The sequence below is a fragment of the Rhinolophus sinicus genome, linkage group LG01 (assembly GCF_036562045.2).
Source record: "Rhinolophus sinicus isolate RSC01 linkage group LG01, ASM3656204v1, whole genome shotgun sequence".
Lineage (NCBI taxonomy): Eukaryota > Metazoa > Chordata > Mammalia > Chiroptera > Rhinolophidae > Rhinolophus > Rhinolophus sinicus.
In genome coordinates, this window is record NC_133751.1 from 5098680 (window position 1) to 5122743 (window position 24064).

General features: G+C 39.7%; 1 protein-coding gene across 1 annotated transcript in view; it reads right to left on the minus strand.

Annotated features, from left to right (window-relative positions):
* SH3BGR (SH3 domain binding glutamate rich protein) overlaps positions 1-23685 on the minus strand; it is a 48886-nt gene extending 25201 nt beyond the window's left edge. The window contains exons 1-3 of the mRNA XM_019716697.2: positions 23408-23685; positions 16425-16610; positions 5154-5234 (exon numbers count right to left, since the gene is read on the minus strand). Coding sequence (XP_019572256.2) covers positions 5154-5234; positions 16425-16610; positions 23408-23638 — 498 coding nt within the window. The 5' untranslated portion in view covers positions 23639-23685. The remainder of the gene's footprint in view (positions 1-5153; positions 5235-16424; positions 16611-23407) is intronic.
* Positions 23686-24064: the final 379 nt, after the last annotated feature.

Genomic DNA, 24064 nt, shown 5'->3' on the forward strand with positions numbered 1-24064 from the left:
CCTCCACCACCACCACCACCACCATCACCACCACCACCACCACCACCACCACAATCACTACTACCACCCTAGGAGGTGGAGGATTCCTCTCACCTAAACCAATGGAAAAAGCCCACAGTCCAGGATCCCCAACAAAAAGCCAACGGCTCATCTTGAAGCCTACCACACAGAATGTTAGACATAGGACTTGCATTCAACTTTTTAGTAACTTGTTCTTAAATATGAGCAGTCAAGTGTCACCAGACATTTGAGAAAAACATCTTACATTAAATAAATAAATAAATAAATAAATAAATAAATAAATAAATAAATAAATAGAAAAAAAAGGGCACTCAGAGAAACAGAGAATGCAGAGAGTTGCAAAAGACGTGTGAAAAAAACCTATATTTAATAAACTCTGAGTTCAGAAAAATAATGAACCTGTATAATAAGAACAGGGTGCTATTTAACAAAGGAATACCTGAAGAAAGAAAAAAAAGAGCTTTTGAGAAGTAAAAACATGATAGGACAAATGGGGGGGAAAATAATAGAAGGAATATAATATAGGAAATTGAAGAAATATTCCAGAAAGTAGAAAAATGACAAAAATGTGAAAATGAGAGAGACGAGATAAGAAAATTGGAGAACTAGTCCAGAAGTTCCAACATTCAAATAAGAGGAATTCAAAAAAAAAAAGAAAGAAAAGAAAATGGAAACTAAAGGGAAATAAATTACCACATAAGCAGTACCCCCAACATTTTCCAGAACTGAGGGGCATGACTTTCCAAATTAAGAGGGTCCAGCAAGGGACCAGCACAAATAATGATGAAACGATCTCCTCCAAGCACCTCATCAAAGAACTTCAAAATAAAAAAGAGGATCCTAAAATCCCCAGAAATGAAAAACACAAAAGCAGGCACAAATACCAGAGCAGGAGACAGGCTGGCATCAGGCCTTTATGAAGCAACTCTGGAAACTAGAAAGAACATGGAGGAGCCAGCACCTCCGAGGTGAAATTATGTTCAACCTGCAATTCTGCACCTGAACAAACTGTTAAAGAAAGATAAAAAATACAGGGTTTGGGACAGGGCCTACCGTTTTTTATAATAATCTTTGTAGCACTATTTGACCTTTACAATATTATACATATATTAATTTGATTTAAAAAATAAATTTTTAGGATTCAAAAAACAATCTTTTCATAAAGAAATGAAAATACACATTGGGTTACAAACATGCACCCAATGCATCTTTAAAATAGAAACTCATCACGTTACATACCCTCTTCATAGCAGAATAAAATCAGAAACAAATTGTTTAAATAGAATTTGATGGTCCTAAAATGAAGGAGATTAAACATGCTCACCACTGGTTCAATGAAGCCGGTGCTGCCGGATAAATGTTATAACCTGTCAGGGAGTACTCTGGGGTCACATGCTAAGCCCATAAAATACTCATGCACCTTTATCTGTCTCACTAAAAGCGCTACTGGGAATGTATCCTAAGGAAAACTCTAAAAGGAAGAATGCTATTTCATGGCGACAATCACTGCAGAGTTATGTATAATCAAAAATTGTGAGCAAGCAAATGTTCAAAAACATAAGCACAATGAAGAAAACGATGGCACACCAACATGATAGAATATTATATGAAATATTTAAATGACTAGCATGAGACCGTAACAGCATAAAAAAGTATATGATATGAAATTAAAAAATAAAGGAATGAATAAGTCAATTACGTTACATCAATTTAATACAGTATTAGACACAGTTTTAAATAAGCATTATGAAGACTATAGCCACATGGAAAAAAATCATAATCTTGCAAGAAAACGAATGAAAAAAATCATAATGATAAAGAACAATACAAAGGGAAGAAATGAAGAAAACATGATTTCTGGGACTTGCTGTGAATAGGAAGAAAACACATCGTTTTACTGCCCTCTCCCCCTTCTGTTTATTGTGACTCTCGGTGGGGAAGGTGGCTCTGTCTAAGAATTTGACCTCTGAAAGTTTAAAGAAAAACTCCAATTTCAAAGCTTTGCCAGATTACTATTCATCAGGGCTAGAAAAATCCCTTCTGTTTAGAAAACCCCTACTGGGCCTTTGCTTGTAAAAACCAGACTTCCCCTCCTCCCACCCTGTGGTCTGAGGTCTATAAAGCGGGGATTGAGAAGCAGTAAGAATGAGGGAGATGTCCACTCAGAGAGGACTTGGATTAAGAAAAAAGATGGGAGAATGGTCTAGAAAGTGGGGAAGAGCAAGAAAGATAAGGGACTGGCAGCAAGCAGGGAGTGAAGGGCCTCGGCCCAAATTTCCAGTGGTGGGGAATAAACAGAGAGGCACTTTTTAAAACAATGATGCCTGACATCTCCTTCTCTTCATGGGAAATCCCCCGGAGGTCACGAACGATGCAAAATCCCTGCCTCTCACCACGCGTTCTCCCTGGACCACTGCCACCTGCCTTCTGGGTCCACCACTTCTCAGAAATGGCTTTTGTCATGGCCACCATGACCACCATGTTGTCCAAGCCAGTGGTCACTTTCTTGTCCTCACCTGACTCAATGTCTTCGCAGCATTGGGCACAACTGACCTCACCCTCTTCTGTGAAAAATGCTCCCCCTGAGCTGCTTCAGCAGCTCACACTCCTGTTCTCCACCCGCTTGCAGACTCTCTGTCTTAGCCTCCTCAGCTGGCCTCTCCCTGTCCTCTCTCCAGCTTTAACCTTGGAGCACGCCCCAGCCAGCCCCCTTGCTATCGACCCTCTGTCAGGATGTCATCTCACTACTTCCCACGACTTCCCGCTGGTGGCGTCCACGTATGCAGCTTCAACCAGACCTCAGGGAGACGCAGATTAGTCTGCCATTGCCTACCTCACTTCTTCATTTAAAGGTCTCATTAAAACTTACCACCCCCTGTAAACATCATGCCCCATTAGAGCCAATGTCTACACCCAATAGCTAGAAATAATCATTCATTCCATCCTCACCCTCACTTTCAATCCATCAGCAAGTCTTATCAATTCTTCCTCCAAAATAGACCCCAAAATCTCCCACTTCTTACACTTCTATCCCCACCATCCTGGTCCAAGCCACCATGACATCTCATCTGTATTATTATCATAGTTTGCACTTCTTTAATCCATTCATCCCACAGTAGCCAAACTGAGTTTTGGAGGTTTTTTCAAGTAGTTATTCATTTTTCTTTTTTTTTTACTTTTATTTATTTTAAGTGTGTTTTTCCAGGACCCATCAGCTCCAAGTCAAGTAGTTGTTTCAATGTAGTTGTGGAGGGCGCAGCTCACAGTGGCCCATGCAGGGATCGAACCAGCAACCCTGATGTTATGAGCATCGCGCTCTAACCAACTGAGCTAACTGGTCACCCCCAAAATGAGTTTTAAAGAAGGAAATCAGATTACTTTACTCTTCTGCTTAAAACCCTTACACTGTCTCCACTGTACCTAAGATAGAGTGCAGAGAACTGCTATGGCCTGTGGGCCGCCCACCTGCTGCTCCCACCTCCCGTGGCGCCCCTTCCTCTCAGGCCAGCAATGCAGGTCTCATGGAAGGTCTTAGAACTCTCCAAGCTCTTTCCTGCTTCAGGGCCTCTACACTTTCTCTTCCCTTTACCTGAAACACTCTTCCCTCCATCTTTCCTTCCCGTCTTCAAGACACAAGTGTCTTGAGTGTTCTCACCAAGTAATGAACCTTAACACTAAGGCACCATCTCTTAAATGCAATAACTAAACAAACATGACCCAGTTAAACTCCTATACCAAATCAAACTCCTATACCACACTCCAATACCAAATTAAAAAGATTAAATTGCATGCAGTAGACTTTAGCACTTTTCTAAACTGTTAATAAAGTGTATGAACTATCTTGTATTTAAATTGACCAAAGCCAGAAAGGTATATCATTAAAAGGAAAGGTGTCTTCCTCCTGTAGAACCCTTAACACACTGTGCGATCTACATGTTCTCATTTGAGGAAGGCATTAGCGCTAGGCCTGCATGTGTTTCTCTAAGCATGAAGACACCTCAGTGTCACTACCTGATGACTGCTGACACACATATATGCAAGACAGCACACTCACATGCCTCTGAGACTAGCCCATCTCTACACGGTAGGATTTTGAGTTGTTCCTCCCATACGGGAATTAATTTGGGCTCAGTCATCACAAATCTCTTTTGAAATGAAACTGGGTACAACAAACAAGTTAAATTAGAATCAAATGAATTCAACAAATGCATACTTGTCTTGTATCTACAGAGAGTCCTGAATAAGATTCTTGGTAGAAGCAAGGAATGCAGTGGCCATGGCATAGAATGAAGCCAGGTGATCACCATTAGACAAAGTCAGGGTATTAGCTGGATTAGCATAATTCTTTATTTAATTGACACAATTACAGTGGTACCTCGGTTTTCGAACCTAATCCATGAGTTCTGAAACATTCGAAAACAGCCGACCACTAAGCCTCAAGATCTTGCACTCAGCGGAAGCCGTGTGGCATGTTCGACTTCTGAGTTGTGTTCGAAAACCAAAGCATTTACTTTCGGGTTTACAGTGTTCATAAACCAAAATGTTTGTCAATGAAGACGTTTGAAAACCAAGGTACTACTGTATATATAATCAAAGATGAAAAAACACCAGAGGGAAAAAATCTGACAAAATTTATCTTGCTCTTGAGTCTAGCTCTTACTTTTTCCCTCTTTATCAGACTAAAAAAGCAAAGTTTAACTCATTTTAAATAAAAAGAATTAAAATAGGGATATATTACTATAAAATTAACCTATATAAGAAGTCAATTCATAACAAAATAATTTCATAAACACAACCTCGGAACTCATGTTTTTACATATTTAATTAGCACACTTAAAGTTATTGAAGACAATGATATTTCTTAACTTAGGTATTATAAAACTTTTATTTTTTTATTTGTATTTATTTTATTGTATAATTTTATTGTATAAGTGTACAGAAGCAGAAGTTTTAAAAGCATATTTTTGGAACAAGTTTTAGTAAAAACCTTGCATTGTCTCTACGCATTTCATCAGAATAAGGAGTGTGTTCAAATCATGTTAATTTAAACATCATAATTTATTAAACAGTCTTACATGCTGATTTCATTTATTATGACCTGTATTAGGCCCCATTAAGGTGTTCAAGCTTACCTTTGAGCCTGGAGGGGGAGCCAAACCAAGGAATGAATAAATAATATTCTCTTCTTTTGCAGAGAAGAAAGAGTCAAAATCCTTGAAGCAAAGAAAAAGAATGTTCAAACCCATTGCACTCTTGTGAACCACTATATTTACCTAAGTTGATTTCATTATTATTATTCATTAGTTTGGTAGCTAACACAAAAGGTTACACTAGTTTGCTTTCCCAAGAATGACTAATCCCAAAAGTTCAGAAATCTAACCATGAATTTTATTTTTGTTTTTACATACTTTCATTGTACCTATTACAGTGCAATGAGAATTCACACACACACACACACACACACACACACACACACAAACACACACACACTGTTCACGCTCAGGAATTGCTGACAAGACCCAGATATATACAGTCAAGTTTTCTCCAAGAGTTTCACATCTTCAGCTGGTTTCCTTATAATTGGACCTGATCAGCAGAGACTAAAACAACACAGATTTCTCTCCTGTTATTATAGTAGCTTCCAAGGGCCCAGACCCAACTCAGGCCCTTCTGGTACCAGGAGCCACAAGATTATGGAGGGCTTAGAGTGGAGCTTGTTTGGGCAAAATGGGGAATACTGTGATCTGAAACCTGGGAGTCGATTGAAATCTGAAGCTCAGTGAAGCTCCACACCCCCATTCCGAGACCCACCCAGGGGTCAGTCCTTCACCAGGGGTGTCCAGCCCTGAACCAACTCTTCAGTAGGGTTGTCAAAAGCTCAGGAGAGTTTCATGTTTTTATCATTAACACATAAAAGACCTTCCCCCAGACTACTTTATTGCTGCCAATCTTTGTCATGAGGGTTGTAACTTCAACAGTGTGACAAAAAGGCTCATGCAGGAACAGGCCTCATACGAACAGGACACTACTCAAACCAATTCAGTTGTGTTACTGCCGACCCTACTCTTCTGGGTGTTACAAAGCTTAAAACCAAATACAGGCTGCTTATATTGGGAAGAACACGTTACACATTCCTGTGAGTTAAACTTATCCAAAGCTTTATTGTTTTCCTGCTTGTCGCCTCAATTCTCTCAGTGATTAATTTTATTCTCTTATATTGAATGCATTTTTTGTAAGCTGCCTCAAATCTTAGCAGAAACAAATTCCAGGCCTCAATGAGTAACCACAAATAAAGTTTTAAAAACTTTATTTAAAAAAAAAAAAACTTTATTTCAGTTCAGAGTCAAAAATAGATAAGGAAATAAAAATATACCATAAGTGAACACCAGCAGAAATAACAAAAAGCAGAATCACATATCAGAATCAGGTATCGGAATTATCAGGCAGAAAATATAAAATATTTACATTTAATATATTTAAAGAAATGAAAGAGGAGTTTGAAAACACAAGAAACAAACAAACTAGAGCAAACAATCAAGCAAATTTGGAAAAGAACCAAAAACTACTCCTAAAAATGAAAATGTAATAACTGAACTGTAAAATCCAACATCTGTGGATTAAATAGCTCATCAGACACATCAGAAGAGAAAATTAGCTAACAGGAAAATTTTTTAAAGAAATTATCTAAAGAAAGAAAAAAGATGAAAATGAGGAAGAAATATTATCATAGAAAAACAGTGAGAAGGTCTAAGAAACATAGGTGCTCTGGGAGAAGCTAACAGAGACAATGGCGGAAAGCCATACTCAAACATAATGGCTAATAGGTTTCTCGACTTGTTAGAAGATATGAATTCTTAGACTCAGAAAGCTCAGTAAATAATCCTAAACTGGATAAATTAAAACAACTCTGTTAGACACATCCTAGAGAAAGATTATTAAAAGCAGCAAGGGAGAAGATGGGGGAGGGAGGGAGGAGAGAATGAAAGAGGACGTGGGGGAGAGACCGTTTTCCCACAAAAGAAGGGCTTCGATTGACAGCTGGCTTCCCAGTTAGCAACACAGAAGTGAGAATAAAGTGAAATGATCATTTCAGCCAGCCTAGAAAAAATCATCATCAACTCAGAAATTTAGACCCAGTGAAACTATTTCTCAAACATGAGAGTGAAATAAAGACATTTGTCTGGAAAATGTCTTTTTTAAACCAACAAAAGATTAGAAAATTTACCACCAATAGACTTTCATCAGGTGTATTTAGGCAGCAGGGAAATTGTTCCAGGTGGATTACCTAAGATGCAAGACGGAATCATGAATAAAGACATTAATAACTATGTGAGTAAATTTAATCTAAACAAATGTTGACTAAAACAATAAATAGACATGTCTAATTTGTGGGAGAAGGCCAACAAACTAACATATTGAATAAACCAAATACATGTAAACAGGGAGAGGGTGATTTTAGTTAAAGTGAGTAAAAGCTATTTTAATGTTTGGGACAAGAGTAAAGACATCGATTATCTCTACCAAATTTAAATCAAGTATGCCTGTTAAAATAACTAAAGCAACCACTAAGAGAACAGATAACTTCTATAAAGTAAAGAGGGAAATAAAACCAGGAAACAAAACTTTAGTCAATAAAATAAAGTTGAGAAATGGTGAAAAAAGAAACTGCAAAAGTGGGAATATTAAAAAAAAGAACATAAAATAATAGCAGAAACTCCAAATACATCCATAATCCCACTGCATGGGTCCAAAAAATCATATATGGCTCATAAGTGTTTTAGACATAACAAGGAAAATACTGTGAATGAAGTGAGCCTGTGCATCAACTGCTGTGCCATTTCTGTAAATACAAGTTTTGTACATCCTCTCAAAACCAAACGATAAAAAGAACTAGAAAGCCTCAATAGTCCTTTATTATAAATTCCATTCATTAAATAAATTGGGTCATCAGTGAAACTCCCAGACCAAGCCCAGGGAGTTTCACAGGTGAATTCCAGCACACTTCCTAGGAAGGGATCATTCCAATTCCACACAAACTCTTCCAGGCTGTATCAGTTAGGGTCTAATTAAGAGATAGAAGTCATACAGTTATTTGAACACGAAACATTTCCTGTAAAGAATTATTAGCTGTAACAGAGAAGTAACTATAAAGGCATAGAGAGAACACTACAGAAGACTCTAGTCCTGGAAGAGCGTGCCTAAGGAAGGAACAGGTTTAGAAGTGCAGGGACCCTGCCCCAAGTCTAGGGTTCAAGCATCACAGAATAGGTGTAGCTGCAGTCCATGGGTGGTGGAGAATTTCTCCGGGTGCCTTGTCAGAGCTGGTCCTAAGACACTGGGCAAGCTGGAAACACTCTTCTGGGTGCCGGTGGGCCAAGGCTGGGGCTAGTACACCAGGTGGCTGGCCTGGTGTGTGCACTGTCCCAGGCTAGGGCTAAGGTTGCAATCTCAATGAGGGGCTTTATGGTCTGGACATGTGAAGGAGGTAAAACACCACTGGATATCTAACACGCGCGCACACACATGCACACACATGCACACACACGTGCGTGCGAGCGAGCATTCATGAGAACCAGGAAGACAAGTCCCTTTCTCCTACAATGCTCCTCCTGCATGCTCTGCCGACAAAGCTTGACACTGAGCTCCCTGCTTAAAGATCGAACTCCATTAGGTAATAACAGTTGGGTTGGGAGCCAAGAGGTAATAATTGATAAATGTCATCGGAAAAAACAGAAAAAGAGGGACTATTCCCCTGACTGATTTAACAAGGCCAGTCAACCTACTCTGGATACCGAAACTAGAAAAGGACAATATGATCTCATTCGCTCTCTTTCACGCACATACGTAAGAATCCTAAAGAAATATTAGCAGGCCAAGCCCAGCAACATATAAAAAGTTAATACAATGCAACTCATTGGGTTTTCCCAAAAACAAAATAGTAATTTAATACTAGGAAAATATTTAAATAATTTACTTGTTCACAGGTTAAAGAAGCAGAACTTTACCTTAACAGGTACAGAAAAAATTTTTCAATAAAATAAAATATTCATATTTTTTAATGTTTTAGCAAACAAGGAAACTAACCTGATAAAGGGAAGCTACACAAAACTGTAGCAAATATCGGACCAAATAGGAAAATATTGAAAACTTTATGTTTAAGATGAGAAACAAGACAAGGATGCCTATTACCAGCATTTCTGTTCAATATGTTCTAAAAGCCCTCACCAGGGCAGTAAGTCAGAAAAAACAGGCATTATAAAGGAAGAAACAAAACTGTCCTTAATAAATTTTCATATATATTATATATATACACATTATATATATATATGTAGATATATATACACACATGTATATACATATGTATCCCCAAATTATCTACAGATAAATTATTTTAATTAATAAGCAAGATTGCTGGATACAAATATCAATATTAAATGTTATTTCTATATTAGCAACAATCAGGAAGAAAATATAATTTGGAAAAAAAGATAGCATGAAAATATGAAGTACCTCCAAAAAAATCTAACAAGATATATATGTGTGGAGAAAATTTAAATACTACAGAAATCCTAAATAAATGATGCTATAGATCATATCCTTGGGTTGGACATCTTCATAAAAGAGTACTTGAAAGATGCCAATTCTTCCCAAGCTGATCTATAGATCCAGTACTTTTTCAATCAAATCCCAGCAGGGGTTTTTGTAGAACTAAACAAGATAATCCAAAATGAAAAAGTAAAGGGCTAAGAATAACAAGAAGACGCTAAGAAAGAGAAGGTCAGCAAGTCTCCTTATAAAGCTGTGATCATAAAGACACTGTGGTATCGTAGCATAAATAGAGAGCCAGGTACACAGTGTCGAGATAGAGACCCACACACAACACATAAATGAGTGTGACAGAGCTGGTCTTTCAGGTAGGTAGAGAAAGGATGGCCTTTTTAATAAATGCGGATGAGACAACTGGATGAAATAATTGGTTATTTTTAAAACTTGAAATTGTGATGCTGCCTCACACCATGCACTGGAAAAAAAAAAAAAAACTAATTTTAGGTCCATTAAAGAAGTAAATGTGAAGTCAAAATTACAAAAATTTTAGAAAACAATATAGGAGAATATCTTTACGATTTCAGGGTAGAGAAGAGTAAAAAGACAAGTCATGAACTGAGAAAAGGTCCGCAATACATATAACCAACAAAAGATCAGTCTCTTCTGTGCTATATAAATAACTCTTGGATATTAACTCCTCATTGGATGCATCATTTTCAAGTGTCTTCTCTCATTCAGTAGGTTAACTTTTCATTTTGTTGATAGTTTCCTTCAATATGAAAAATCTTTTTAGTTTGATGTTATCCTATTTTTTAATCTTATAATATCCAAAATGTATAAAGAACTCATATAACTAAATAACAAAACCAATCCAATTAAAAAATGGACAGAGGATCTGAATAGACATTTCTTCCAAGAGGACATCCAGATGGCCAGCAAACATGAAAAAATACTCAATGTCACTAACCACCAAGGAAATGCAAATTAAAACCACAATGATATATCACCTCACACCTGTCAAAATGGCTATCATCAATAAAGGATGTGGAGTAAGGGGAACATTTGTGCACTGTTGCTGGGAATGTAAATTAGTGCAGCCACTATGGAAAACAGTATGGAGGTTCCTCAAATAATTAAAAATAGAACTGCCTTACAAACCCGCAATTCCACTTCTGGGTATTTAGCCAAAGAGGTCAAAAACACTAATTTGAAAAAACATATGCATCCTTATTTCATTGCAGCATTACTTATAATAGCCAAGATATGGAAGCAATTTGTGTCCATTGATAGCTGAATGGATAAAGATGTGGTACATATATATAAAACAATATTACTCAGCAATAAAAAAGAATGAAATCCTGCCATTTGCAACAACGTGGATGGACCTAAAGGGTATTACGCTAAATGAAATAAATCAGACAGAGAAAGACAAATACCATATGATCTCACTTACATGCAGAATCTAAAAAAGCAAAATAAATGAATAAACAAAACAGAAACAGACCTACAGATAATAGAGAACAAGGTGATGGTTGCCAAAGGGGAAGGGATGGGGGATGGGAATTTAAAATAAATAAGAAAAAAACCTCTTTTCCATTGTAAGTAAAAGGCAAACATTCACTAGAAAAATGTTCAAAAGATATACACAAGGACAAAGTAAAGAGTTACTCGATCTCATTAGCAACCAGAGAAATACAATTAAAGCCTTGAGTGAACATTTCACACCCACTAGGTTCACCAAAGTGTCAAAGATGGAAAAGCCAAATGTTGGTGAAGACGTGAAACACTGAAAACTCTCACCTGCTACTGTTAGGACCATTTTTTAAAAAATACTTTTTTATTACTTATTAAAGCCGATGGCTACAATCTAGCTATTCCCCTCCTACTTACAGAAACCAAGAGAAACTCGCAGGACACCAGGAGACCTGTCGAGAACATTCATTTAGCAGCATTGTCTGTAACAGCCAAAACCAGAAAGCACACTGCTATGGTCTGAATGTGTCCCCCCAAAATTCATAACCCCTAAAGACAACAGTATTAGAAGATAAGGTCTCTGGGAGTGAACCCGGAAGAGGTCCTCACCAGAACTCAGTTGTGCCAGGAGACTTCTCAGCCTCCACAACGGTGAGAAACAAATTTCTGTTGCTTATAAACTACCCAGTCTGTGGTATTTTATTATAGCAGCCTGAACGGACTAAGACACACACCGACACACATTCTGGAGCAGTGAAGATGAACAAACTACGAGCAACACGAATCAACCTGGATGTATCTTTAAAATATGTTGGTGAAAGAAGCAAGTCAAATTAGAATGCATATAGTATGAGTCCGTTTACACAAAGCTCAAAAATAGGTGAAACGAAACAATGTATTGTTTAGGTATATATACATGGGAGATAAGAGAAAAGAAAGGGAATGGTAAACACAAAATTTACTACAATGGCTGCCTCTGGTACAGAGAAGGTGGACGTGACCAGGGAGAAGCACGCATGGACTTCCAAATTTCTGGTGATATCATACTTCTTCAACTGGGAAGTGTACACATGGTTGTTCATTTTATTATTCCTCTTTAAACTATATATTTTATCACGTGTAACATATTTCACGATAAATTTTTAATGACATAAAATAGCTTTTCAGTAACATCAGTTGTTAGGAGAGCCCTTTACCTGCCCTCAGTGGGCTTGCAGCCCATCCTGCCTTTTAGCCCTGAGGACCCAGATATGTCATCTGTTCTGCACAGAGCAGCAGGTGTTCAGACTGGCAGGGACACGACGGTGCTCAGAACAACCCTGACATCCAGTCCTCTCAAAGGCCTGGTACACAGAAACCCATTGCTTGTCCCTGAGGTTCCTGTAACCACTGCCATCGTCAGGTATGCATATAGGCGACATTTTGAGAATTCTCAGAAATTCCTATAGTACACATTTGGAAAGACACTGACTGACCATCCAGATTTATGCCAGTTTAAACCCGACAGAGCCTTCAGATCCTCTAAGTCTCCCTTTTCAAATCTGAACCCATAGCCAAAATTATCATTTTTACCTGCTTTCTGGAAACAAAGCCCTCTGCCTGATCAATGCATTTTTTGTCAAGTGTGAAAAGCAAATCTAGCAAAGGTATTAGTATGACAAACTACTAATACTTCTCTGAAGGCACAACTTTCTGAAATAACTTTTTTTTTATTTTTTAGTTGCCATTGACATTCAATATGAATTTTATATCACTTTCAAGAAACGATTATTTTTTAAACATAAAATAATTTGTATGCTTGTTTCATTAGATCCATATTTGTAATACAAATTATATTTTAAAAATAGAAGGTTTTTTTCCTACTTGGAAACCCTTTCTTTCTCTTCCACAATTAAAACGAAAATAAATTGCTAGATCACAGCAAAAAGGATAAGAAATGACTTTAAGATTTTATTTTTATAGCAGAAAATAATGGCAGAATTTTTGCCCTATGAGTTAACATAGGTTGGAAGCCTACATACCTCAACATTGTCTCTACTGTAACTGGCCTCAATTTAAAAAGACGGTTAAAATAAGCAAAAGTAAAAGATTTAAAATCCTACTCTCATTAGGAAAGTTCTAGAAGAAAACATGAATTTTTTGATAATTTTAGAAAAGCTTTCTAAACAAGAATTGGGGTATAGGAGCCATAAAGAAAAAAGATTAATAAATTTGTCTACACAAAAAAAAATTTTTATTATTTTTACTTTTCAGTTATAGTTGGCATTCAATATTATTTTATACTAGTTTCAGCTATACAGCGTAGTGGTTAGACATGTATATAATTTACGAAGCAATTCCCCCCGATTAGTACCCACCTAGCACTACACATAGTTTTTACAAAATTATTGACTATATTCCCTATGCTGTACTTTACATCCTTGTGACTATCACCAAAAAAAAAAAAATTAAGTTCTGCATTCCAAACCACATCACCTTAAAAATTCAAAAGACAAATAAGAAACATGGGAAAATATTTGTAACATCTACGATAGTGAAAGGGCTACTTTCCTTCATAAGTAAAGACTCTTACAATATACATTACCTGTAACACAATAGAAAAATAGCAAATCATAGAGAAAAGCACAGATAGCTTGTAAACATAGGAAAAGATGTTCAGCTTCACCCATAAAGACAGAAATCCTAGTCAAATCAGTGAAAATACGTTTTTCATCTCACTGGTGGCAAAGATCCACAAGTTTGCATACACAGGGTCATCAAAGTCACAGGGAACTAGCCACTCTCAGACTAGGCTGCTGGAGATGTCAACTGGTGCAGCTGCAATTCAGGGCCATTTGCCAATATCGAAATGCATATGCGAAATGCGTATATGCTTCAACTCAGCACATCTTCTAGGAATGTTTCCTTCATATACATATGCTCATACTGGATAGACATCTGTGTGTATAAAGAGGTTTGTAATGTTGGAAGGCTGAAAACAACTTGAATGCACGCATTAGAGGACTGTGCCAATAAATTATGTCACATACAATGGAATGTTTTGTAGCCATTAAAATATGGAGTATGTGCAGCTATGCAACGATCACTGACATACAGTTAAGTGATTAAAAAAAAAAGGTATGTATAGTACACTCCCATTTTTAAGTAATATACAATTGTTAACATACATAGGAAATTTCTGGAAGGCCAAACAAGAAATTGCCAACATTGGTTGTTCAGAGCAGGACCCGCTACATAATTTGTGGGGCCCTGTGAAAAATAAAAACATGAGGTCCTCGTTCAAAATTTGTTATGAATTTCAAGACAGCGACAGCAGAGCATCAAACCAATAGAGAGCTCTCTTGAGCATGGGACCCTCTGTGACTTCCCAGATCACAGGCCCCTGAAGCCAGGCCACCTCAAGGCAAGGAACTAGACTGACAGGGGTCTGAAATGAGAGGAGAATAATTTTCACTGGAGGCTCTTTTGAACCATTTTAATTTTTCAGAGTGCACATGTATTAATGTTTCAATTACTTTTTAAAATTTTATAAAAAAATAAAATAAAAATCGCCTACCACCACCACCCCCAAAAACCCTTACTCTCCCTTTCCTTATCCAACAAGAGTCACAATTCTTAGAAATGTGGGTCTGGAGAGGTGGAGAGGGTCTGGGGAGGGCAGAAGTGAGGGGTAGAAGACGGACTCTTCCTCACAGAGGAAATCCTCTCTACACTCTGGGAAGCCCCACTTTAAATCACAGGAGAGTTGGATGGGACCACACATTCCACTAAATATGGAATTACCACACTAAGACTGTTTGAAAATATTCCCATAGCCACAGGACTTTGAGCCAAGCCTCTGAAAAGAGCTCACACAGCCATGTAAATTCACACAGCCCTGTACTAGGTTGAAAAGTGGCCCTCACAAATCCATGTCCATCCAGAAATGCAGAAAGCAACCTTATTTGGAAATAGGACAGTTACAGATGTAATTAATTACGATGAGGCCATGTTAGATTAGGGTGGATTCCAGTGACTTTGTCTTTATAAGAAGGCCATGTGAAGACAAAGAGAGACACACAAGAGAACGCTATGTGAAGATGGAGGCAGAGATGAGAGTCATATGTCTACAAGCCAAGGAACGCCAAAAATTACTGGCAACCACCAGAAGCTGGGAGAGAGGCCTGGAACGCATTCTTCCTCAGAGCCTCCAGAAGAAACCAACCCTGACGACACCTTGATCTGAAACCCTGGCCCCCAGAACTGTGACACACTCCATTTCTGTTGTTTTAAGCCTCAAAGTTTGTGGTGCTTTTTTACAGCAGACCTAGAAAACTAATGCAAGCCTCCCAACACTAAGCAAATTCATGTTCCAAATCAGAGTTCCTCAAGTTTTTCTGTAAATGGGCAGATAGTAAATATTTCTGGCTATGTGGGTCCCGTGGTCTCTGTTCCAATTCCTCACTCTGCCACAGTGAGTAACCAGCCACCGGCAGCAGGTAAGTGAGTCAGCACGGATGTGTTCCAATAAAACTTTATTTACTAAAACAGGTGGCTACAAGATTTGGCCCTCAAACTATACAGTTTGACACTTGTTTTAGATGAGAAACATAATAAGAAAAAGAAGCTAACCTAAAGGACCAGCTTTTGTGTAGGAAGAAGAGAAGAGGTTAAATTACGATTCCTACCCAACTCCAGCCTTCAGAAACCACACAACACTGATCAGTTTCTCCTACCTTCCAGAGCCCTGACTGCTTCATCTGAAAAGTGACCTAGAAGGCTTACATGACCCATAGGATAATTTTGAGTTCTCATGTTCTAAAATCCTTTGAGTTTTTAAATGTTTCTTTTCAACAACTTGATTTCCTAATTAGAATCTGTAAACTCTGAGGAAAAAGTGATTTTATAGTGAAATAAACTATTAAATGTATAAAGTAAAATTGCTGTTGCAATCAAAATGTCCAGAACAGGTTTTAAACTATTCAGATACATTTACACAAATTTATCTGACATCTGTAGTAAGACTTTACTTCTGCAAATCATTCTTTATAAAAGTGAAAACTTACCGGTGTCTGTGTGGGTGTACATATGCAAGGTAGATTAGAATTCCTTTCCAACTAAACACATTTTTTGCTTGAACAAGTGACCCAAATTCTTCAAAATAAAATAAAGAACCTGGCATAATCCCAAGAACTTCTGAATCATCATTTTATTGTTTCCATCATTTTGTAAATCTTAAATATTCCTTATTCACAATGGATCTACCATTAGCTATTGGACGGTAAACTAGATCATGACTTGAAAATTGTGAACAATTTCAAATGCTGCCTCAAAATTAATCCGCTATCAACAATTTCTAACAAACACACATGCAGAAGAATTTTTCCAAGAAATCAAACACTCACCCCACAATACTGTTCTTCATTGAAGATCTGGGGAGGCAGAGGAATCCCATTTTGAGGTTTTTTTTCTCCAGGAACATTCTCTCTCATCCACTTCCTATTGTCTTCATCTCCCGCTATATCTAATTCCTTAAAGTCGATTTTATTAGCTTCCAAAAAGCCTACTACTTCTTGCTGTTTCTTCCTAATCTGGTTAAGAGTAGAGAAAGAAAACTATTAGACTCGTTTTTTCAAACGTTTGGCTTATATTTACCTAAACTGAATTCTTTCCCCAACTATACAAGACAAATAATTTTGCATAGTATTTAAACAAGGAAAACAATAAAATCATACCTCTTCATCATAAAGGATGGACAGCGATTATTTAAATTCTGAAATTTTAATCTCATCTGTGTTTAAATCATTGTATAATCAACCTAATAATAGACATGCTCTCATCATAGCTTTTACGTGAGGTCTTCAAAATACTTTTAATTATCTGCTAAACTTTAATGCTAAAATAAATAAATAAGAATTGGTTGTAAAGAAAAAAGATGATTGGGAGGAAAGAAGAGAAAAAAGGCAATTTACTATGAAACTCAAATACCAAGTATACCCATACTAAAATGCACTTCAGTCACAGTTATGAAAATAGGAACATGAGTCACACTGAACAAAAGTAGCTTTAGAAATAATACAGGAAATTGAAAAGCCCACATGGAGATTATTGGAAGGGGAAGGACAGAGAAAAAGACTACAAAAAGCTGATGGATGTTTCTCCCAGCACATAAAAGCGTGATGCAGCAAAATAACCCTGTTCTCCCAGATTTCTCCTTTCCTACCATAACCAACTCTCAGAGAGAAAGCTCGAGCATCCTCTTCTCTCCCCATAGGTCATGTGAATGACTGTATCCACCAACTGCTGTTTCTGGTGAAGTTGCCCATCTTTAAAGCTTAGAACGCCTTCTCAGAGACGATTACAACAGCTTTCTCCCTTTGTTCAAAGAACTCACTTCCAGAAATGCATGATGCCCTCTCTTACAAACACTAGTCTACAAGTTACAGCAGACTATAGAGCACATTTTAAGAACCTCTGGAAGAAACTTCCAGAGTGATCGAGGGAAGGATCAGTCAACACTTATTTATTGACTCTCTACACCAGACATCGTGCCAAGCTCTTCATGGGAACAGATTCATAAGCTGCTTGTTGGGGTGAAAAAAGTGTAAAGAACTTATTTCCACACTCTAGATATACAACATGCTAAAGATAATAAAGAAGCAAAATATGGTCATTTCTTAAAAGTAAGATTACATTTTGGGGTGGGCGGATGGCTCAGTCGGTTAGAGTGTGAGCTCTCAACAAGTTGCCGGTTCAATTCCTGCATAGGATGGGGGGCTGCTCCCCCTGCAACTAAAGATTGAAAATGACGATTGGACTTGGAGCTGAGCTGTGCCCTCCACAACTAGACTGAAGGACAACAACTTGACTTGGAGCTGATGGGCCCTGGAGAAACACACTGTTCCCCAATAAAATTTAAAAAAAGAAAAGAGTAAGATTAAATTTTTAAACAAGCATTTTCTTTGGCATGAAAATATCTAATATCTTAATTTTTAAGTCCTCTGAATAGAATATTACATCATTATGAAAACAAGTCATTAAAAATGGTTTATAAGGTATGAGACCCCTTGTCATTTTCATGTAACTTGTTTATCAGCAGAGGGACTAGACTTCGAGAATCCCAAATAAATGCTGTGGAAGGTATGTGCCCATCTCATACCTAATGTCTAGATTCAAACCCTCTTTTGGTTAAATTCAATTTTTTTCATAGAGACTTGTATATCAAAAAATAACTACATATATATTTCATTTTTGCCAAAATGAGTGATTCTACCAGTGACGTGTGTTACAGAGTGTCTAAACCCAAGTAGAAGCTGCGTATTTCTCCACCGATGTGCCCTCCCCCCAACGCTGTGCTGGGGTAGCCCTATACCTTTGCCCCTCCTCCAGGAAACTGTACTCCAAGTCCCACAGCTTCATGGCTAAGTTTCTGAATATTACAAAATCCCATCAGACCCGATGGCAGCTTGTTGGACTACATTATTGTCTTGATTTGTTATGTTTTCTCTACATAATTTCCAACTGGTCCATAATTATTTGTGGCACTTTATAAATTACTTACTCCTTTAGCTGTTTTCAAAGATAACTTTGCTGTTTCAAATGATAGAAGTGTCTTCATTTTAAGCAGGCTTCCCTTTCATTAAATATTCAGAAGATGACATCCCTTATTCTATCCAAACTCATCTTCCTTCCTTCTCAATTACCACCCCCTGCCCGGGAGTTGAATCAGCCTGGCCATGGCCACGGCCCACTGCCATCTCACCAATATTATTTCCATCTCTATTAACCAACCCTCAGGACTTTAGGTGGCATGAAAGAGGGAGTTCATTTTATTCCATGATTTCTGAATAGATGAGAAACATTTCCCAAAGTCCTGACATGTTTCTTCTGTGACACAAAGAGAGATGCAGAAAACGGGACGGAAAATCTGTTTACTATTATTCTTCACAAGACAAGCAATTGCATCTTCATGATACTGTGTTAGAAACATTTCTCAACCCCACCCAAAGAAAGAGGAGAAAAATCAAGTCTGCCTCTCTGTACTTCCCAAATGCCCATAATTTAAACTGGGCCAAAGGCATCCCTGCTGGGCTGTTTGGAGGCCTTGAATTCTGCCCGCGGCTGGAGAGGATCTTAGGATGAGCCCAGAGGGCGGGCGAGGGGAGCAGGAAGCACGAGCTCACCTGGCTGGCATGGCTGCCTTCGCCCACACGGTGATGTCCACCCTGAGCGGGGGGCCTCTCCCCTGCTGCCCTCCCCCTTGTTCTTGGTGGGTCCCTGTTCAAGAAGCTCCACTGGACTCCCCAGGTCAAAGTGCAGCTCTTCTCCACGTGTCCTCCTGAACTGACCCCCAGGGTCAGGACATCAGCGCCCAGTGGGGCCGCCCCTTCACGGACTGAGGGGGAGTGGCGCGCACAGCACCCCAGTAGCTCTCACCGCAGACACTCGCCCCCAGCCACCTCTCGTCCCTTCTCCCCCTCCAGGGCGCCATGGCCAATGCTGGCCCACAGGCTGTGCCACCTTTCTGAGCAGCCCCTCGGGAGGATGGGGGGTGGAAGGAGGTCCTGGGGCCAGTGGCATTTGGAGCCTTTAGGAGCTGTGTGGGCTCGGAGAGCCCTGTTCTCCTGTCCTGTTACACTCACTCAGAAGAAAGTGTTGCTCGCTGTCCTGAAGTCACCGGCCACTATCGGTCACTGCAATGTGTTGGAGAGATCTTTGGGTTACTCACTTGACACCTCTTGTTTATTGTCTCATACAGTTAGGAGCCTCTCCAACCGAGGTCACTGTACTGTAATGAAAACCACACTGCCCTGGAGTGAGCGATGACCTGGCTGAGAAGGTCGCTGTCTGAGCAGGGACTCTGCACCTCAGTCGCCTCACCGGCAAATGGACAAAACGCACCCTCCTCACACGTTTTGGTGAGACGTGAGGAAGGGTGATGCGAGGAGAAGCATTTTGTCCCACAAGCTGAGAACCTGCTCTGTCACACACCCAGCAGCACAATTATCTCATCTACCTGTCTGGATTGCCAGGCCAGGTAGTAAGTACGGTGACCACCATTTTAAAATAACAAAGCTGAGGCGCCAGTGAATTAAAGAAGTTTCCAAAGCTTCCACCCAGATCCACCTAATTCAAGAGCCACATTTTTCCCACTGAATTACCCTCAATCAAGGCTGGAGAGAGGACTGAGAAGCCCTGGAGCCATCACTAGGGTCTGTCCCAAAGACCATGGCTCCAGATGCTGTGCGTATTGGAAACAGGGGCACTGTCCTCTCCTCCTTTGTCCCCCAGCCCATGTGGCAATGGTCCATAGGAAGAGAGGAGGGTCACACAGGCCACCTCCTGCTCCCAGGGTCTCTGCATCCAAACCCTGCAGTCAAAACCTGAAACCTTGCTTTAGTGTCAACTGTTAAAATAGAGATGTGATACACAGTGAATATGTGTGATCCCCATAGATTACAGTTTGTTCTTTCCTTTTGCATTTATTTCATCCACCCAACAGGAGTCACAGTGGCCTTGTTGACTATTGTGTTTCCCCGAAAATAAGACCTAGCCAGACAATCAGCTCTGATGCATCTTTTGGAGCAACAATTAATATAAAACCTGGCATTATATTATATTATATTATATTATATTATATTATATTATATTATACCTGATCTTATAGTAAAATAAGACTGGGTCTTATATTAATTTTTGCTCCAAAAAACACATCAGAACTGAGTCCGGCTAGGTCTTATTTTCGGGGAAACATGGTAGGTCACAGGCAAGAATCCATTTTTAAAGCATATAGACTGGGCCAGCCCGGTGGCTCAGGCAGTTGGAGCTCCATGCTCCTAACTCCGAAAGCTGCCGGTTTGATTCCCACATGGGCCAGTGGGCTCTCAACCACAAGATTGCCGGTTCAACTCCTCGAGTCCCGCAAGGGATAGTGGGCTCCGCCCCCTGCAACTAAGACTGAACACAGCACCTTGAGCTGAGCTCCCTGGTGGCTCAGTTGGTTGGAGCGCATCTTTCAACCACAAGGTTGCCGGTTCGACTCCCGCAAGGGATGGTGGGCTGCGTCCCCTGCAACTAGCAATGGCAACTGGACCTGGAGCTGAGCTGCACCCTCCACAACTAAGATTGAAAGGACAACAACTTGACCTGGAAAAAAAAAAAAAAAGTCCTGGAAGTACACACTGTACCCCAGTAAAGTCCTCTTTCCCTTCCCCAATAAAATCTTTAAAACAAATGCACTTAAAAAAAAAAAAAAGCATACCGACTAAAGAAATGCATAGTAAAGGTTTTACAGACCAGCACTGCACACACAGCATAAGTCCTGGCAGCTGCTCTGAGGTTCTCCTGCAAAGAATCTTCTGGGTGAAACTCTCTTGCCCAGGAAAAATCATTAGCACTGACACCACAGAAATACTCAGTTCTCATTCTTCAGGATAAGACAGAAATACTTACATTTATGTGGCTTGGGACAATTCTTCTGAAACCTAATCATCACAGACTGAGATCTACTAATAATCACAATAACCACAATAATATTGATTAATATTAACTAACAATTATAATAACCACTAGTTATAACAATTATAATATTAACTAACCAGAGCTAACAATTACGACATTAACTAATAATTATAATATTTCCTAAGCATTGATTAAGCACTTGACACCAGGCCAGGCACCCACGCATGTTATTTCCTAAGTCCTCATGACAACCTGTGAGACAAAGACTATCCTTAGCCTCCATGTACAGATAAGGAAATTGAGGCTTAGCAAGGTGACATAACTTTCCCAAGGTCACACAGTTCCACGCGGCACCAAACCACTTGCTTAGGGAACCAGAACCGATCAGCTTTTCCAAGATTCTGGAATGAACTATGCCCCTCCAGGTCCTCTGAGGATAACTAAATCAAGGTCCCAAACTTCAAGAACGTGGGACATGAAATAATCCTAAGAAATCCGGAAGTTATTCATTGTCTCCGGAAGGATTCATGGGACCACTCCAACCTGGTCTACAGAACATGTAGAAGACAAGCAGGTGAGTGGTAAAAGTTCCCAGCAACGAACATCAACAGCATCCTTAGAGCCCACGAAAACCATTTTCCTCAAAAAATTATTTTTTACATAAAAAATCCAAAAATGTGTGCTTATTGTAGATCAACTAAAAGTTTCTGAGGTCATCGACAGTCACGAAAGATTTTGCAGAGTTTTTACATTTGGAATTTTTCTTCATCTTCTTCTGCTAAGAGATGTTCTAGACATCATCAGATGGTTGCTGATCCATTGGGCTCAGAAGGGACACCCAGGATCTTTTGTCATTTTCTTCTTGCTCTCTCTGGAAACTGTGAGAACTTTCAGGGCTGGGAGTGGTGGCATTCCAACAAACAACAGTTGGAACTGTCCCCTGGAGCGGCTCACCTACGCTATCATCTCGCTGGCTGCGTGACCGCTGACATCCTAGCCGCCACCTGAGATGGTCCAGGACCTGGATATAAAAGGAAACAGCCCCCTTGCTGGTCTCCAACACTCAGGATTCATGCAACTGTTTTCTCTCCACAGCCTCCCTAACTTCTGCTAAAATGCTGCTCAAAAGTCAGTCCCCGACAGACAGTGCAGGTTCAAGCCTGAAATCAAAGCCCGAGTCATCCCTCCGGTCCCCGTGTTTGAAGTCAGATCTATTAAAGGCTGGAGTCTGGGCAAGAGAGACCTGACTTCAGAAACTTCGCAGAGGTGGATGGATAATTCCGAGCCTGGTCCCGAGGAAATCAAAGCAATGTTAGGGGGGTGGCTTCTAGTGCCTATTTTTGGTCTGTTTGGATTCCTAGAGCGTTTCAAACTGTGGCCTGAGAGATGTTTGTTCTTGTCACTGTGACATCATTTTCCTCAAATAATAGTATTACACACGCTAACTTTACACTTTTGGTATGGTTACAATGTATACACAAGCAATTACACCCAGGAGTCATTTTAGTAATCTGGTTTTTCTGTGCTCCAAACATTGTTACACAAAGTGTCATTTATTTGCAACTTTTATCTAAATCTTGTAGAATGAATAGTAGAAACACTCCACAAAATCTCTGATACTATAATATAGGCGACACAACACGACACAAATCACATGTTAAAAATTCTAGTATCAAACACGCCTCCTTCCTCATGTCCCCTTTCACACCCAGCTTACACACTCTACACACTTCTTCAATACCATGAAAACAAATGCAGAAAAGCAAAGGGCACACAGGCTCACCGCAGAGCCACGGTTTACTTACTTACACACTCCTCAAAAAGTAATTTAAGGCCAGCGCTGGGCCATACCCGCTCCTTCTACTTCCAAGTCTGAGTTACCAGAAAATTGTCGGAAGAAAGCCCACAAATTCCATCAGACACCTACCGCTATGGACCCAGAAGATGTGGCAACAAACACTTTGATAACCATTTTGATAGTCGGAAAGAGGACTCCCCCTAACACACCCCTGTGAAGGAACGCAGCGCTAGACAAATCCTGACAGTGACACAGACGAGCTTGTGCCAGGCGGGGCTGGCGGGGCCCCAGGGCTCCTCTGAGCTCCTGCCCCTCCTGCTTCAACTCAAGCTCTGCCTCTCCCAGGAGCAGCCCAGGCATCTTGGGCAGTCCCCTCCATTGGCCCGGGAATATTTGGGGACCTGTCAGGAAAATATTTGATTGGTTGATAAAAGCAGTCCCTGGACCCTTTCCCCTATCACTTTAAATGCCTGACACCAGTCCCTAAAAGGCGAGGCTGCAGGGTACACCAATCAGAACCCCGCAGAGAGATGCCTGGGGGTGGAGGGGGGTGGGGCAGGGCGGGGCGTGGGGGGTGGGTGGACAGAGAGCAGTGGAGACGGGGAGGAGGGAAGAGCTCTTGGGAGCTGGAAAAGCCCAGAACACACCATTCAGGCACAGAGGAGGCTGTGTTTACAGGGCTTCTGGCAAACAAGCAGGACGCTGCAAAATACTCACAAAGGCCTTTAAATAAATAAAGAGTGGATTCCTTCCTTTAAAATTTTCTGGCAGAATTTTTTTTTTTAA